The sequence below is a fragment of the Pithys albifrons genome, chromosome 19 (genome assembly GCF_047495875.1).
Source record: "Pithys albifrons albifrons isolate INPA30051 chromosome 19, PitAlb_v1, whole genome shotgun sequence".
Classification (NCBI taxonomy): domain Eukaryota; kingdom Metazoa; phylum Chordata; class Aves; order Passeriformes; family Thamnophilidae; genus Pithys; species Pithys albifrons.
In genome coordinates, this window is record NC_092476.1 from 8650102 (window position 1) to 8667485 (window position 17384).

General features: G+C 45.7%; 1 protein-coding gene across 3 annotated transcripts; it reads right to left on the reverse strand.

Moving 5' to 3' along the window:
• Positions 1 to 69: 69 nt before the first annotated feature.
• Positions 70 to 12260, reverse strand: CYBC1 (cytochrome b-245 chaperone 1). Of its 3 annotated transcripts, none has more exons than XM_071573722.1 (7): positions 12153 to 12260; positions 9640 to 9770; positions 8079 to 8120; positions 6343 to 6416; positions 5356 to 5452; positions 4021 to 4165; positions 70 to 3237 (listed from the first exon to the last, which is right to left on the reverse strand). In XM_071573722.1, exons 2-7 carry the CDS (start codon positions 9722 to 9724, stop codon positions 3105 to 3107), a joined length of 576 nt encoding a protein of 191 aa, XP_071429823.1. In that variant the 5' UTR covers positions 9725 to 9770; positions 12153 to 12260; the 3' UTR covers positions 70 to 3104. The 3 variants fall into 3 exon arrangements, with proteins under 3 accessions (XP_071429823.1, XP_071429821.1, XP_071429822.1); XM_071573720.1 differs by having other exon boundaries at positions 12142 to 12260; XM_071573721.1 differs by having other exon boundaries at positions 12131 to 12260.
• Positions 12261 to 17384: the final 5124 nt, after the last annotated feature.

Sequence of the window (17384 nt, forward strand, 5' to 3'; positions counted from 1 at the left end):
GGAGAGCTGGATCCCCATTAACACCTCCAGTAGGTCTGTGTCAAACAGTAATTTAGACAACCATTAATATTTTAATAATTTTAATTAAAAACAATACAAAATACTACAGTGATGCAAAACAAGTTATCAAAGTTGATTTTAACAATAGACTTTTAAAAAAAAGTATAACAAGGCCTTGCTGCAATTCTACCTGCAAGTTTACAGTAAAAAAAAAGGCAAGTTCTAAACAGTTTCAAGAAGCATTTTGGCCTCTCAGCAATCTACGACAGTGTCAGGACCAGCACTCTGTTTACTGTGTAACCCAGCTGAGTTTTTGGTATCTGTAACTCCAGAAATACAGCCCAAAACTCAGATCTCAACTGGACAGTTTAAATACTTTGATTTTCTTCTGAGACTTGAACAATCAATCCTGTTTCACTGTGCAGTACCCCAGTACTGGATCAGCCCTTACCTCAAGCAGTGCCCTCCCTCTGTACAGCATGCACTCCTAGCCCTCTGCTCACTACAGCACAGGCACAGTAAAGGACAGGACAGAAAGGGCTGGGTTTATGGGCAGGGCATTAGATCTCTCCTGAGGTCTGGTTTTCAATAATTTAAGTTGTATAAAGTACAGCTGTGCAGGCACAAGTCCCCAGCTGGCCTGACATGCATTACTGACAGTGGGAATGAATGCACAGCAGCTCAGCAGAGGCAGACATGATGCAGTGCAGGGTCACACCAGTACAGGTACCTTCAAAAGCTGGTTTTTAACTGGAAACCAGCGTGGTCTACACCATGGAATGTCAGCTCTCAAGGGAGTACAAAAGACACCCAGTGTGGCTGAGACTGAATGCAGGTATTTGTTCTGTTTTATGCATGGTCCACTCCAGGGCTCAGATGTAAGTGCAATGCACACCAGGAATGCCCTCTGAATATCCTGCATACAGAGCAGCAGTTACCACAGGCTGAGCCCCTGTGCTCACATTACACCATTAAACACTCCAGGGTTTTTCAGTATTTCTTACTGAAGTCCTTAGAACACTCACCACTCTCATTTTACACTGTGGGGGGGAAAAAAGAGTTCTTCAAGTGCCCAATCTCATTCTCCTCTCTCTAAAATGAGGAATATATTACAGTGGATTTAAATGAGGAACTCTCCAAGGTGTTCCACCCTGCAACATTTAAACAGGTTTGATGTTTATGCTTAGGTTACAGCTGTGCCTCAGAACAAAGGCCAAACTCAGCTAAGTGCCTCATTTTCCCACACTCATCCAGAGCAGCTTCCCAGTAGCAGTGATGGGGAGTAGGGATGAAAAGCACAGGATTATCCCAACTCAGAGGACTTCCCACACATGTCCTGGCAGAGGTCTGCGCTGATACCTGAGGTGATGACAAGTTTCTTTTCCTCTTTAAGGGAGGCAGACCCATTCTGTGCTGCAGTGAGCTCACCTCCACCCTGCCAGCACTGTGAGCCTTTCCCTCACAGCCCAGGGCTGGACAGCTGGAGGGCAAAGCCTGGTCCAACCTGGTTCTGGTCACAGGGGCTCAGTTTCAGCTCTGTGGAACACACAACAGGACATGGCTCCTGCTGAAAGCTTTTCAAAGCCTGCTCTCTGTAGAGGTAGAGAAGTTTGAAACACAAACACAGGCTCTGAAGTCCTGAAGGAACTGCTGCCAGGAGACATTTGCTGCTGGCCAAGCAGGAAAGCAGACAGCAGTTACCTTGTACCCTGTTCAGTTCTCCTGCAAGTAATCCCAGACTATTCTGAGTTGGAAGGACCCACAAGGATCATCGAGTCCAGCTCTTAAGTCAATGGCCCACACAGGGGATTGAACCCATGACCTTGGCATTATTACAACCAAGTTTTAACCAACTGAGCTGATCTCAGGGTCAAATTCTGTAGGTATTTTCTAATTCAGGTCTTAACACTAAAAGATTCCCAAATAAAACCTTGTGAACTTTAGTACAAGCAGTTTTAGCAGCTGAAGGAACTTTCAGCTCTTTACAACTTTTTTCTTGACATATTGATGTAGACATGATGGAATTTTACTTCTAGACAGAATGCATTGACTTAAAGAGGTAGTTTTTACTTCAAAAATACGAATGTTAACTATTTGTGAAATCACTGGTCAGAACAGAGGACACCACACACCTGGAGTAAAACACAGTACAAGTCAAACATGGAATCTATCCCAGCTATCTTAAAAAAATTATTATTTAGCACTTTGGTATTATTTCAAGTGAGGAAATACTAAACAACTCTAGGCTACCACGTTGTTTTGACATCAGTCTTTTCCCTACCTAAAGCAATGGAGGTCTTTGCTTCCTTTCTAAACACACAGTTAAAATAGTAAACATTTGAGATCTAGAAAAAGATTATTCTGTCCTGGGGTAGTCTGTGCCCAGGAGTTAAGCAGAACAGGGTTAATCTAGAACATGCCAAAGACACTGAACATCAGCATGATCTTTACTATTCATGGCTCTGCAGTAAGTCCAAGAGAAGTTAAGACATTTCAGGTTAAACACCCTGATGTTTTGAATTCCAAGAGAGGCAATTCAGACTTTAATCTCCACAGGTATCTAATGGCAAGTCAGCAGTAGAGAGTATAAAAGTGTCACTACTCTGTATCACCCAATTGCATCTATTGAGCTGCTTAAAACCATTTTAGCAATATATCAGTCATTTATACCATTGTGCTACCAGTTACAAACTCAACTCTTCTACATTTCATTTACAGTACCTGCAGCAGATGTCTGCAGTAAGTCACGTTTACATCTGCCTCTCCACTTCATTAACTGGCAAGCAATTATTTCTAACCAATTCATCAATAAATAACTATTCCTAGACAAGTCTGATAAGCTGACCAAGTTCAAAAGCCAGCAGTGTCCACATGCAGGAATTAAGGCAGAGGAGCAAACAAAACAGAATTTGCTTTGGACTCTACAACAGCAATTCTGGAAATGTGGGTCCTGAAGCAGTTTAGCCCTAAATGAGGTCCATTAAGACAGATTCCTCCCATTGCAATTGCAGAGAAATGCCCAGGTCAGGGCTGTGGGGGATTTCCTTTTATGAAGAGTATTTTCCAGATGTGTGAAAGCCTCTGCTTGCCTCAGCTCATGATGACTACCAGTGTTTATCCTGTGGTTCATCTGCATCACTCGCCTCTGTTTCGCTGCTCTGAGAGAGATCCTGGGGGCTCTCTACTCTGTGCAGCTCCAGAAACCTTGTAATGAGTTGGGCAACTGCTTCCACATCACTGTGGAAAAGAGGAAACAATGGAAGAGTTAGTGGAACTGTGGTGCTGACAAGACAAGAACAAGCATGCTAATTCTTGGGAATAACTGCTTGGAGGGACAGACATGGCATGGAGCAGGACTGACAGCATCCCACACCAAGCCATTACCTCCACAGCAGAACAACTCAATCTTTTCCCCAGTTTTCACTGCAAGGTTCCTTACTCTCAATGCTTACAACAAGTCAGTCCCATGTTAACTAACACAGTGAATGTTTGCAACACACAATTAATCCCCTCTGCCATTGCTTGGCTGAGGAAGGCAACTCCAGCAGACACGCTGCCATAGAGGCATCTTAGATATCTAAATACTGATAGACAAATCTATCTTAGATATCTAAACACTGATAGACAAATCTATCTTAGATATCTAAACACTGATAGACAAATCTATCTTAGATATCTAAACACTGATAGACAAATCTATCTTAGATATCTAAATACTGATAGACAAATCTATCAGATATCTAAACACTGATAAGTCTATCTTAGGTATCTAAATATTGACAGACAAATCTATCTTAGGTATCTAAACACTGATAGACAAATCTATCTTAGATATCTAAACACTAATAGTGCTACCCCAATGTCTGTAACTGAAAACCTTTACAGTTCAAAAGGTTAAACTATCACAAGGTCAGACAAGCAAGTCTGAAAACTGAGCTTAAGCCTCAACACTTGGCACTTGTTGCCCCACGTGGCTGTCCTTCCCCCCTCCCTGGCCCTGGTTTCCAAGCCCCCCAGCACCTTCTGCAGCCCAGCACGGCGCTCTGGGTCAGGGGGTGTGAGAAGCCGGTGACAAAGCGCAGCACCACCAGGTAGCCCTTCCCAAAGTACCGCACGGTCTCCTCCTCCACGTTCACGTCCCGGATCTCCTTGAGCAGAGCCACCACTGCAAACACAGGTGGGCACAGGGCAGCCTGGCAGCACTGCTGGGCCCCCTCACAGCACTGCCCTGTGGGCACACACGGCCGGGGCGGTCCTGCAGCAGCAAACGGCTGCTGAGCTGGGCAGGGTGTGCCCACAGCTGGGACAGGCCCTGAGGAACAGCATGCACAGCCTGCCAGGCACTGGAACCACCCATTTGCTAGGTCTGCTTCCCACCGTAATGACAGTTGTAACCATTTTTCTGTACACAGAAGGTAAACAGGTATGGAGTTCACTGAGATTGAACAAATACTGAGGTATTTCACTGCTCAGAGCACCTGCTGATCTCTGCACCCCACGTTCATGGTACCTGGAACAGATATTTATATCACCAAATGTTACCAAATAACCTCTCAGGCAGAGACGTGCTCAGCTCCCCAGTGCATACACACATTCCCTAAAGAGAAGTGCAGAAATGTTAAATATCCTTCTCTCCACATCTCTTACCTTCCGCCTCCAAAATGAACTGCTTTAAAAACCAACTCAGCTTAAGGACATTCCAAATTTTGCCAGTTTAAGCATACTGAGAGTTGATTTGATGTGGGTCAGCAGATAGAATAAAACCTTTGACATGGAAGAGGGTCCTGCTTCAGTCTGCAACAAAGCCCCTGACTCACAGTGACCCAGCCATGTCACACACACTGCCAGTTCTGTGAACACAACAGGGAGCCCAAAAGACTCCAAGTGCTGCATTAAACTGAGCCCACTGAATATGCTGCTTCAGTTGTATATTATTTACCTGCAGGATGCATCAAGTCTGCTTGCATAGGTATCTAAACATTTATCTGCTACCAAAACCTGATTAGATTACAGAAATCTCAACTTCTGGATGCAAAATTGAGGTTTTTCCACCAGTCCCACCTGCCAAGCAGGCTGGCCAAGGGAAAGGCAAACCTGGACATCAGCATCCCAAAGGAATGGCTAAGACTGCCATGGAAAACAAGGTGTAAGCAGAGTTACCTTGAATTGAAACAATTAACCAGATGCATTTGGGCTCTGAGAGGCAGATTGTTACATGTGCTGCTTGGGAACAAAGTAGATCTGGAAACAGCTGCAACTTAATTGGAGTACAGGACTCCAGAGAACCCATTCAATGGGCACACACCCATTTCTGGTGCTGCTCACCACATTTTCCAACAGATGCTGCTCTCTCACCTTGTTCACTGCCTCCTTTGGACAAGGTCAGTAGTTTTTTGTACAGATTGAATGTTTTCAGACAGACTGTTCCCTTGTCCTTATCAAATACAGCTTCCTGTAAAATTGAGAAACAAAATCAAGGTTTTCTTAAACACATCATCAATAGCTGTGCTTCAAAGTAAAATAAAAATAGTTCTATGGGGAAATAACATAGAAAAACACACAGCTAGTTTAGAGACATTCCTCTATTATTAGGCTGTGAAAATCACAATCTTGCTCTTGGTTTTAAAAGAGACTTTACCATATCTCCTGTGTGACTTCTAGAGGGGAGTTACAACTGGGTTCTCTGCCCCTCCTGCCACATTTCTTGTGTCATAAAAACTTTGTCTGGAATCAAATTTGAACACTAACCTGTAACTGCTGTAATTTTCACTTCTGGTGTAAGCATTTGGCATTCCAGTGCTGTCTCTGAGGGCCAGGCCTACACCAGACCCCAAATATCCCTGACAGTCAGTGAAAAGAGCATGTCTCCTGTGTGAGTAGCACATTCTAATACAGCTCAGGTCAGCAAGGTCACAATCCATGTAAGGGCTTATTGCTCTCAGTTCTACTCCCAACAAATCAACACCCACAAGTTTATAAACCAGAGGAAAACAGCTGAGCATCCTGGAAGGTCAGAGCTCCCCTGTTAAATGGTTGTTCTGCCATCAGCTGGAAGGGCAAGTACAAAATCATGTTGTGGCAGCTGAAAGTGCTGGTCATTCACCCTCTTTTATACAAGACAAGGCCACAAAACATTTTGGGGCAAAACTTCACGTTTTCATACTTTAATAGTCAAAGAATTATTGCTCCAATTCTAGTCCCACCCAGCACAGCAAACCTAGAGGGTGTCCCCAAAGGCATAACTTGTCTACTTGGACTGAGTAGGAGTGTGGGGCTGCTGGAATCAGCACCTGCCAACAGCTTCTTACTCACCCCACCTCATTTCCTGAGCTCAGCTCTTACCTCCCACTGCTCCAGATTCTGCGCTGCCACAAAGAAACACCCAGACATGTAGAAGAGTTTCCATGCCAAGCTGTCTGAACAATGCAAAAAATGCACAAATTCAGCTTTTTTTATTTCTTCCTTGGTATTCAAACAGTTCTAAAAGCAACACGTTCCTTTTAAAGGCAATAAAAGGGAAAAAGGTTTCTCTGATGGAACATTTTCCCTTTTGTGTACTACAAGCGGTTTTACAGCTCTCTCATGATGAAAACAGAGAAATTCTTCACATTTTTCAGAGATTTCATTCACACTGGGCTTCAAACCACATAGAATTACAAGCATATGTTATTCCTGGCAAGGTTGTAACATTGCATCTTTCTCTAAAAGCAAAGGCATCTTAAAAGGCATCCACAGAACTGCCCACCCTCTGTCAGCCACCAAATATTTGTGCTGCAGAGGACAAGGGGAAGAGACAATGAAAACACACTGAACAAACGTGTTTCTGCACACAAGGAAGCAGCTGGTCCTCCCAACAAACAAACATTTGCATTTCATGTCCTGCAAATGTTTCCATGCAGCAGCCTGAGTGATTTGCTTACTCAGGCTTTTAAGTGAAGGCAGAGCCTTGGCCAGGATTGTTTCAGAAAACTTAGAATAGAATCACAGAATCATAGAATGGATTGAGTTGGAAAAGACCTCTGAGATCATCAAGTCCAACCCTTGGGCCAACTCCAGTCCCTTTACCAGATCAGGGCACTCAGTGCCACGGCCAAGCTCACCTTAAAAACCTCCAGGGATGGGGAATCCACCCCCTCTCTGGGCAGCCCATTCCAATCCCTGAGCACTCTCTCTGCAAAGAATTTCTTTCTGCTCTCCAACTTCAATTTCCCCTGGCAGAGCTTGAGCCCATCATTCCCCCTTGTCCTATTGCTGAGTGCCTGGGAGAAGAGACCAACCCCCACCTGGCCAGAACTTCCCTTCAGGCAGTTCCAGACAGTGCTGAGGTCACCTCTGAGCCTCCTCTTCTCCAGGCTAAACACCCCCAGCTCCCTCAGCCTCTCCCCTTGGTTGCAATGTGTTAAACCAAACAAGGCTGACTTAGCTGGTGGCTCGAGTACCTTTCACTGCCTTTGCTCCTTCATTAACAATACATGGAGTACATTGGCAGCACATTCCTGCAGACCATTAAGTTTTAAAACCCGATGTTAACAGAATGCAGCATGAGAATGACAGGGCAGCTCCCAGGAAAAGCCCCAGGGAGGGAAGGATTCCTGGCAATGGGTGCAGTCTGCTCTGCTGCAGGGGGAGGGAGCATCAGTACTGTCTGATCTCTAAAGGTGTTTCTGTGAGTAATCTTTGCCAGGGATGGTCTGACAGTTTCCACAGAAACAGAGCACTTTTGTCAGAGGCAAAGGAATCATTTCATTGTGGTGGCAAGAAATCACTGTGTGTCTTCCCAGGAGAGCTGTGAGGGTCAGGTACAATCACCTTTACAAATCACATTGAGAGTACAAACACCACAGAGAACTGAACAGCATTATTAGACAATGGAGAGTGAGGCTAAATGAGAACTAGAGCATTAAGCACTGTAAGCCAGACAGGCAACAAACATCCTGATTTTAATATTCCTGACACAAAGTGGGACAGGTACCCCCCTGCCTTTGTCAGGCCAGGCTGGAGCTGCACAGGAATCACCAGCATGAAAAACAGATCAAGAGAAAAGAAACAATTCTTCAAGAAAAATGATAGGCCATTACCTGCACTATAATAAGCAGCAGCCAAACCTATGGAGGCGATTCCTAGGGGAAAAGAGGGGAGAATCAGAACAAAAAAATCTAAAATTCCCAGATGAAAAACATCACTTTTCAAAAAAAGAACAAATCTGATTGCAACATAAATCACTACATGAAAGTCAGTTATTTTTTTTTTAAACTCAGTATAAAAAAATCTTGCATTTTGCAAAGACACTAAAAGCACAGAGGTCAGAAATAAAAATGCTGTGAGACACAAGTGAGAACAGAAGCTCAGAGGGACTCAGTGTAACCATTACAGTATCCTCTCAGCAGAGCCCAGCTTGGAGCGTGCTGACACAAACACTGCAATGGTTATTTTTCCCTTTAAGTGCTCTGTGGAGCCAAAAGAAAACTTCAGCAATTAAGCTGTGTCAGAAGCTGCCAGATCTTTCTCCCAGGGAGGAGGAAGCAGCTAAAGAGTCCCTCATGTCCTCGGGGCTGCTGAAACTGCAGAGGTCTTGGCTCAGCATCACTGGAGGCAACGCCAGCCTTGTGGTGTTACTGCAGTTGGAGCTCAGCCAGAACGCAGGATATGTCACATTGTCCCCACCAGCTCCCTCAGTACAGCCCTAAGCAGTTTATTTTTTCTGTGTATTAGTGTTTATAAAGATGCCTTTCAGAACATCCTGTATGACTTCCCATTTCATACCCAGCATCCTTCAGAGATCACCATCAACCACACACAAGATCCAATGGCCACATTGCAGTTTTCCATTCATGAAAACTGAGATGTTTTCCAGCCTAAATATGCAGCACCTTCAGAAGCTCCACATTTATATTCCTGTATGGCATCTGATTTTCTGTTCTTGATCTTTCAGGACTCCCTTGAAATTCTGTTCATGAGCCTCTGACAGATGACAGAGTGAAGAATCATAGAATGGATTGAGTTGGAAAAGACCTCCGAGATCAGCAAGTCCAAACCTTGATCCAACCCCACTCTGTGCCCTGGGCTGGTGATCACAGTGGGGTTGGATCAAGACATGGTGGATTCTCCCTCAGTGCCACATCCACAGAATCACAGAATGGATTGGGTTGAAAAAGACCTCTGAGATCATCAAGTTCAACCCTTGGTCCAACTCCAGTCCCTTTACCAGATCATGGCACTCAGTGCCACGGCCAAGCTCAGTTGAAAAATCTCCAGGGATGGGGAATCCACCCCCTCTCTGGGCAGCCCATTCCAATGCCTGAGCACTCTCTCTACAAAGAAGTTTTTTCTGCTCTCCAACTTCAATTTCCCCTGGCAGAGCTTGAGCTGTGCCCCCTTGTCCTATTGCTGAGTGCCTGGGAGAAGAGACCAGCCCCCACCTGGCCAGAACTTCCCTTCAGTCTCACAGTAAAACTGCCACACTGAGGAGGAGACTTCAGACTCATTCAGTGGCTTTGCTAAAGGAAGAGTTCAAAGCATGATCTTGCTCTTCTTGAAAGCAAACCACCTGTGAGACAGGCACCTCTTGTTAGGGCTGTTTCAGGAATTTACTGAGAGCCTCTTCCCTTGAAGCAGCTCTGAAATAAACTGTGGCCTTACCAATGCAGAGAGACCAGGACCGGATGCCAGGGGACCTCCTCAGGTGCAGGTGGGAACTCGAGCGGTTCTCAACCAACATGTACATCTTCAAGGGCAACTCCCAACAGCCCAGGCTGAGTCAGGAAACCCCACTGGGAAAAAACCAAACCAAACAAACAGAAAAAATCATTGAATACTCCACCTCTCTCCCTATTTAGCACTTTCTCAACACTTATCAAGTCACAATCTAGATTATATCAGATGTCCAGGGTCATAACACTGTCTCTTTGCACAGGAAGAGCAACATGCAGACTTAAAAAAACCACAAAGAAAAACTGTTACAAGGAGAGTTGCATAACAACAACAGGAATCTGAACTCTTGGAGAAACTTCCCATTTGGGGTGGAAGAGCCTCTTCCTTTCTATCACAGCCAGATTCCAGAAGACAAAAACAAGAACCAGCAGAAATGTTATTCCTAATTCATGAGGCCCTTCAAACAAATCAAAGAGCAAGAGGAATGGAGGTTCTTTGACAGCATTTTTCCTGCCATTTTCCATCTTCTACTCCAACCCAAGAACACAACCAGGAGCTTCCAACAAGTATGTTTGTCTCTCCTCAACAGGACTGTGCATTCAGCCTAGGCAGAAACCAAGAGTAGATATTAAAGACAGGTACTAATTTTAACCAGTAAGAGCTGGGCAATCCCATGCACCATTTTCAGTGGTTTTGCTAATTACAGCATAAAATCATGGAGTCATTTAGGTTGGAAAAGACCTTTAAGACCATGAAGACCCAGCATTGCCCACTCCAGCACTAAACCATGTCCTCAAGCCTACATGTTTTCTGAACACTTCCAGGGATGGTGACTCCAGCACTTCCCTGGGCAGCCTGTCCCACAGAACCAGGCCCAGGAGGGTGGCATTAATGTTAGCTGCTCATAACATGCTTCCAGCAGAATGCCAGCCTTCATCAGGTTTGAATAACCATGAAAAACATGAAGAGAGCAGGCCTGAGCACATCCAGGTTCTTACAGAAGAAAAGTATGTGATTTTCAGTCCTTTAGTTATCATAGAATGGATTGGGTTGGAAGAGACCTCCGAGATCATCAAGTCCAACCCTTGGGCCAACTCCAGTGCCTTTACCAGATCATGGCACTCAGTGCCACGGCCAAGCTCAGGTTAAAAACCTCCAGGGATGGGGAATCCACCCCCTCTCTGGGCAGCCCATTCCAATGCCTGAGCACTCTCTCTGCAAAGAAGTTTTTTCTCCTCTCCAACTTCAATTTCCCCTGGCAGAGCTTGGGCCCATCGTGCCCCCTTGTCCTATTGCTGAGTGCCTGGGAGAAGAGACCAACCCTCACCTGGCCAGAACTTCCCTTCAGGCAGTTCCAGACAGTGCTGAGGTCACCTCTGAGCCTCCTCTTCTCCAGGCTAAACACCCCCAGCTCCCTCAGCCTCTCCCCACAGCACTTGTGCTCCAGCTTATCCTGCTGTTCTTGGATACAACATGACACTCCTGCCTTTCTGCTGCTTTGGATACAAATCTCCAGAGGAGCAGCCTCAGCCAAGCCTTTTTAGTTAAACAAAAAGCACCCAGGACTTTCATTTTGATCTCTTAGCAACACACTGAGAGCACCTGAAACCGAAAGAGCAGAAACCACTTATGCATAAAACACACACTCATCTCCTCCGGATGTCAAGCATCAAATTTTAATTTTCAAATGACTCCTGTGAGTTGCTCTCAATACACCAGAAGATATTTCTGCACTCACAAAGCCTTCCTCTGCCTGCAACATAAAAGTTATCAAATATATAAAGATCACTGAAGATCACAAATATTACACCCTACTTGTAACATAATTCACATGAGTTTAATCCATTAATGTAAACTTTGATATCTCTCCCCATATTCATTAAGCACAAGTCCAACCATCCAAATTAGTCTTGGCTTGATGCTGGACAATGAACATCAACGGAATTGTCTCTCACAGGCTGCTGTTTGTAAGAGGAGCCTCAAGGAATAAAAAGCACCAAAGCAGCCTCTTAAAGTTATACTTTAATAAATAAATCATAAACACGCCTTGAAGTGAGTACAAAAGTTTTAACTATGAACATTCTACGATTATAGACAAACACGTGGTTTTGTGCTGCTGTTTCAATTCAATATCAACACCTTGAATTTGTTGGGTTGGACATTAAACCGATGTCCAGCACCACAATAAACATTTATTTTCTTCCTCCACGCCCTTGGCTGAGGGCGAGCCAGCAAAACCCACTGAAAGGAGCACCTTGAAAGCTTCACCGCCAGCACCAATAAGCTCAGGCCCACGTATCAGGTGAATCTTCATTACAGAGCTCATTTTTCTTTATCCCCCAGTTCTGCACCTGCTCCCCCCCTCAGGGTGGGGCTCCCCCTCATGGAGCGGGGCATCCTCCCCACACCTCGCGGGCGCCGCAGCGCTGCACACACACACGCACCCACCGCGCCCAGAGCCGAGCCCCCGTGCCCTCACCGTGTCCTCACCGTGCCCTCACCGTGCCCTGTGCCCCGTCCCTCCACCGTGGCCGCCGCCGCTGTCCCGCCCGGCCCCGCCGCTCGGAGGGCCCCGCACAGTGCCCGCCTCAGGGCGGGCCCGCCGCCATCTTGGGTGAGGGCAAAGCGCGGCGCGCGAAGCGCCCCGGGGGAGGGCAGGGCAGCGCCAAGATGGCGGCGCTGCCAGGAGTCACCATGGCGCCTGTGGCCGCAGGAGTGCCGGTGTAGGAGGGTCGATGCTTGCTTGGCTGTGTCACCTTGGCGGTGCTAATGGCGAGGGGAAAACGCGTGTGGTGGTGGGTGAGGCGCGGTGTGTGGCAGAGCCTCGCGGATGGGCCCGCGCTGGGTGAGGCGGACACGGCTCCGTGCGTGAGGGACCGGGGAGGGCGAGGAGCCCCTCGGGGTGTCCCCGGGCACCTCTGGGCTCTTCTGGGCACCTCTGGGCTCCCGATGGCAGCACTGGGGGCACTATTGCCCCAGAGCACTCGTTCTGTGCCGCTGCCATCACAGAACCCCAGAACAGTCAGGGTTGGCCGGGCCATCTGGGATGTCCCAGTCCAAGCCCTGCCCACCAGGGTGACCCGGAGCAGGTGACACAGGAGCACATCCAGGTGGGTCTGGAATGTCCACACAGACTCCACGCCCTCCCTGGGCAGCTGGTCCAGGCTCTGCCACCTCCGTGGGAAGTTCTTCCTCTTGTTGAGGTGCAACTTGTGTCTTTGTTTATGGCCTTTGCTCAGCCCGTCATTGTGCATCACTGAGCAGTCTGGCACCATCCTCTGAGATATTTATTTGCATTAATAAGATCCCTCTCAGTCTGCTGTGGACTAACCAAGCCCAGCTCCCACAGTCTCTCCTCATCACAGAGATGCTCCAGACCCCAAAATCACCTTTGTGGCCTCCACTGGACCCTCTCCAGCACCTCCTTGTCCTCCTCCTGCTGCTGCTACCCCTGCCAGTACTGCTTGTCTGTGTGTACAGCCAGGAGGCTGCAGGAGGGTGAAGTTTGGAGTGATTTCTCAGTGTCACAAAGTTGTCTCTTGCTGCTCAGACAAGTCCCACAGTGGGACTTGGATTCCCAGTGAACTGATGGCTTTATGTTTCCCATTTTTCCAAACATGACTCTTGATACTTGGTGAGCTTTTTTGCTGCTGTTTGGGGTGTTTTTTTCCAGTATTAAATTGTATCTGCTTCTAATTGATGTTGTTTTGTCTCAAGTTTAGTAATACTTGGTAATTTTTAAGCTTTAGCTTTCAGCATTGATTATAATAATTCAATGCAATGTATTTTTATAACTGTGAACAAAAATCCTCAATAAATTCACACTGTTGTTTAAAAACTGGGGAGGAGGATTTGCAATGCAGAAAGATCAGTGATGATCTCACAGTTCAACATCAGTGTCATGAGTTTTGTGAATTGTGTGTCAGCTGAAGGCTTGAGTTTGGAAATCTATTTGGGGAGGAAAGTTTCTGATTAATTTGAAATATTGAGTGACTTTCCTGTTGAGGACAAGTAGGGAAACATCATTCCCATGGTCAGGCTGTTCCTGTTCAATGCATTGGAGCAACTGCTCCTGTCAGGCAGGAGAGTGAAATGCAGACATCTGTACTTTAGCTGAACTTCCTAAATTCCCATTGTGTAAATCAATGTATAACTTCATCTACAACTGATATTTGGGCCTCTCCCACTTGCACAGGAATGTCCTTGCTGGGTGACATCTGAGAGCTGCACCTGACCTGCAGATTTTGTGTAATTCCTGGGAAAAGGCACTGGGGAACTGCAGGACTGAATTGGCCTCCTGGTGAGTCACGAGGTCCCAGCTGCTGGATTTGGATGAAAAATAGGAAGTAATAAGTATCACATGTGCTCAACCCAAACAAGCAGCTGAGTGAGTCTTCTGGGAAGAAATTTGTGTCTAATCAGTTGTCAATCAGCTTTTCTAAGCAACCAGTTTCTCTGGAAACCAAATGTTAAGGCATTTTGAGTGGTACAAGACAAAAGATTTCTTGTGTCTAGAGCAGAGTGAAATAAGTAAGGAATTTATCTGTCCCTTCCACTCAGCATAAACCACACAACTTAGCCCTTTGTTTTATTCTCATGTTATTCACTGCAAAAATATTGCAATTCTGTGTTTCTCCAGTTCTGCAAAGGCTACAGGAGGATAATCTGATATGACTTAATTTAATTAGAAACTGAGAAATTATTTCAGCCATGGGAAAAGCCACACACACACAATCAAAACTTGGACATGGCAAGGATCTTTGCAAGCTTCTGCTATTCCTTAATGATTCTTACAGCATTTTTTTCTAAAATCTGGGGATTTTACACCAACATTTTGAAGCAGGTGAGTGGTGTTGTGCCTGCCAATAAAAAAGGGAGAAGAAACATGTTTTAAAAGCCTTAAAGAACAGCATGAATTCCAAAATGTGTTGCTGCAGAAACAGAAACTATTTCCCAAAATAAGCATTCAGGAATACATAATTGACTATTTGTAGACTTCTTGCTCAGTAATATAAAAATAGATTATATGTAAGTATATAAATACTATTTGTATAGTAAATAACACTTGTAAGTTTAAAATCATTGATCTAAATCCAAGAACATGCAGATTAACAGAACTGACCTTTATTTTGCATTAGTTTGACACTCCTGTATTTCTGGTTCTTTTTCCTGATTTCAGACCATTCTTCTAAATATTCTTTTCTAACTCCTTATATGTTTGGGGTTTTTTTACCCCTCTAAGGTCTTAAACTCAGGAATTCAGCTGGGCAATAAGCATGTGATCCTATTAGCATGCCAGGAGGAATTCCCAGAGTGCTGATTCCCAGCAGTTGGGTGGACCAGTCCCCAGCCCAGGGTTAGAATGGATTGGGTTGGAAAAGACCTCCGAGATCATCAAGTCCAACCCTTGGTCCAACTCCAGTCCCTTTACCAGATCATGGCACTCAGTGCCACGGCCAAGCTCAGCTGAAAAGCCTCCAGGGATGGGGAATCCACCCCCTCTCTGGGCAGCCCATTCCAATCCCTGAGCACTCTCTCTGCAAAGAAGTTTTTTCTGATCTCCAACTTCAATTTCCCCTGGCAGAGCTTGAGCCCATCGTGCCCCCTTGTCCTATTGCTGAGTGCCTGGGAGAAGAGACCAACCCCCACCTGGCCAGAACTTCCCTTCAGGCAGTTCTAGATGTTCTCAATATTTCTGCAAATGTTTCAATTTCTGTGCAGTTCTCTGGTTTTCATTGTGAATACAAAGCAATATGGGTGAAAAATTGTTCTACTGCTCTTTGATGACCTGCAGAAGGATGTGTTTAATTCAGTCCTGTAACAGATGAGGAACTTGATTGCCCAGAGGGGTTGTAGATCCTTATGCCTGAAAGTGCTCAAAGCCAGGTTGGATGGGGCTTGGAGCAACCTGGGATAGTGAAGGTGTCTCTGCCCATGGCAGGGGGGTGGAACCAGATGGCCTTCAAAGGTCCCTTCCAACCCAACCCACTCTCTGTTTCTGTGAAATAAAAAATACTTCAGATATGATCTGTGCAGTTACAGAAATATCCCAAACTGTCATGTCTTTTGAAGAATCACTATATCAGTTTTGGATAATAAATATAAGCATAATCATAATGTGAAACAGGAGGATTTTAGCTGTGCCTTTAAGTGCAAATCTCAACACATTCCTAATTCAGAACTTTCATCTGTGCTATCACCATATTGGTCAATACAACGATGGCTGTTGTATCCCAGTGGAATAAACTTGGAGGTTGGTGTAGCTTTTTAGTATGAAAATACTCAAAGCAACAGGAAAGATGTCAGATAATGCTGCATTCCAGCATGGAATTGCAAGGAAAAGCAAACTTGCACAGGGATTGCTCTGGGTTGGTTGTGGTGCTTTTAAAAAGCTTGGGTTAATCTGCAATGTGAAATGTGAGGCTGTTTTAAATGAAGAGAACAGAGACACAGAAAATTATTACCAAAGCTATTACAGTTTTTACCTCAAGGCAGGATTAGTGATTTTTTTCCAGGGTTTACATAAATCAGCATCATCTTATTTTCCTTTAAGTGGGCAGTAAGACAATGTTTCTGTTTATTTCATTTTGGTAAAGGCAAGGAAATCTTGTTTTCCTTGACAATGACAACTCACCTGTAGTAGGTAAATTAAAAAAAAAGCCACACAATTTTTACCTTCTTCTCTGAGGTTATCTTTAGTATCCTTAAAATGAAACAAGTGATTAGAGTGTATCCTGGGGTCCCAAACCTCTGCCTGCAGCCCTTGGCTGAAACCCGGCTGTGCATTAAAGCCTTGGCGCTTCCTGGAACAGGACGGGCTTTCCCGGAGGCACCGGGGAAAGGAAAGTTGCAGCTCACAGGAAATTGCCTGTTCGTTGTCAGTTCTGTGGTTTAATTGCTAAAATGTAATTTTACACTTGAAAAGCTGTGCGCGGCTGTGGCGTGTGCGGTGCGTGTGTGTTCACATGGCCGGGGGTTAAAAGAGCAGCAAAATGTGGGTTGAACCTTTCCGTCTAAATCTACAACCTGAGGCTTGGAAAGACAGGAAATCACAAGCATCTTAATTAATATTTTGCGGCCTCTGAGGCAGTGGAAGGCTGATGTGTGTGTTTCATAATGGTTTGCGATTCCTGGCTGGGCACAGCATCGCTGGGGGTTGTGTTTGTTCCGGACCTGCGAGCTCGCACAGACGAGAACGGCTCAGTGAAACGGGGATGCCGCCGCGTTTGGTACCGCCCGCAGTGGCGTTTCATTTTAAAGCCGCGGGGAGAAAACAAGAATGAGCGGAATTAAAACCCAAACCTTTGTATGATATAAATGCGGAGCGTTGTAAAAAAACAAACAAACAAAAAAACAAAAACCAACCAAACAAAACAAAACACAAAACCATGCAGGGACGCTCCGGGGAAGCAGCGGAACTTCGGGGACGGGGGGCAGAGCCGGGGTCCCGGTGCGGGTGGGATGGGGATCGGGAAGGGGATGGGGATGGGGATGGGATGGGATGGAATGTGGATCTGGATAGGATGGGGATTGGGATGGGGTTGGGATGCGGATCGGGAAGAGGATGGGGATGGGATGTGGATCGGAAAAAGGATTGGGATGGGGAAGGGGATAGGGATGGGATGTTAATGAGGGATGTTAATGAGGATGGGATGGGGATAGGATGGGGGACGGATCAGGAAGGGAATGGGATGTGGATGGGGAAGGGGTTGGGGATCGGGATGGGATGTGGA

Bases quoted from the DNA above. Each gene is read 5' to 3' on its own strand.
- CYBC1 (XM_071573722.1), bottom strand. From the start codon at position 9,724: ATGTACATGTTGGTTGAGAACCGCTCGAGTTCCCACCTGCACCTGAGG. The intron at 5,453-6,342 runs GTAAGAGCTGAG...TCAATTTTACAG, and splicing joins AGAATCTGGAGCAGTGGGAG to GAAGCTGTATTTGATAAGGA. The intron at 3,238-4,020 runs GTGCTGGGGGGC...TCTTTTCCACAG, and splicing joins GCCGTGCTGGGCTGCAGAAG to TGATGTGGAAGCAGTTGCCC.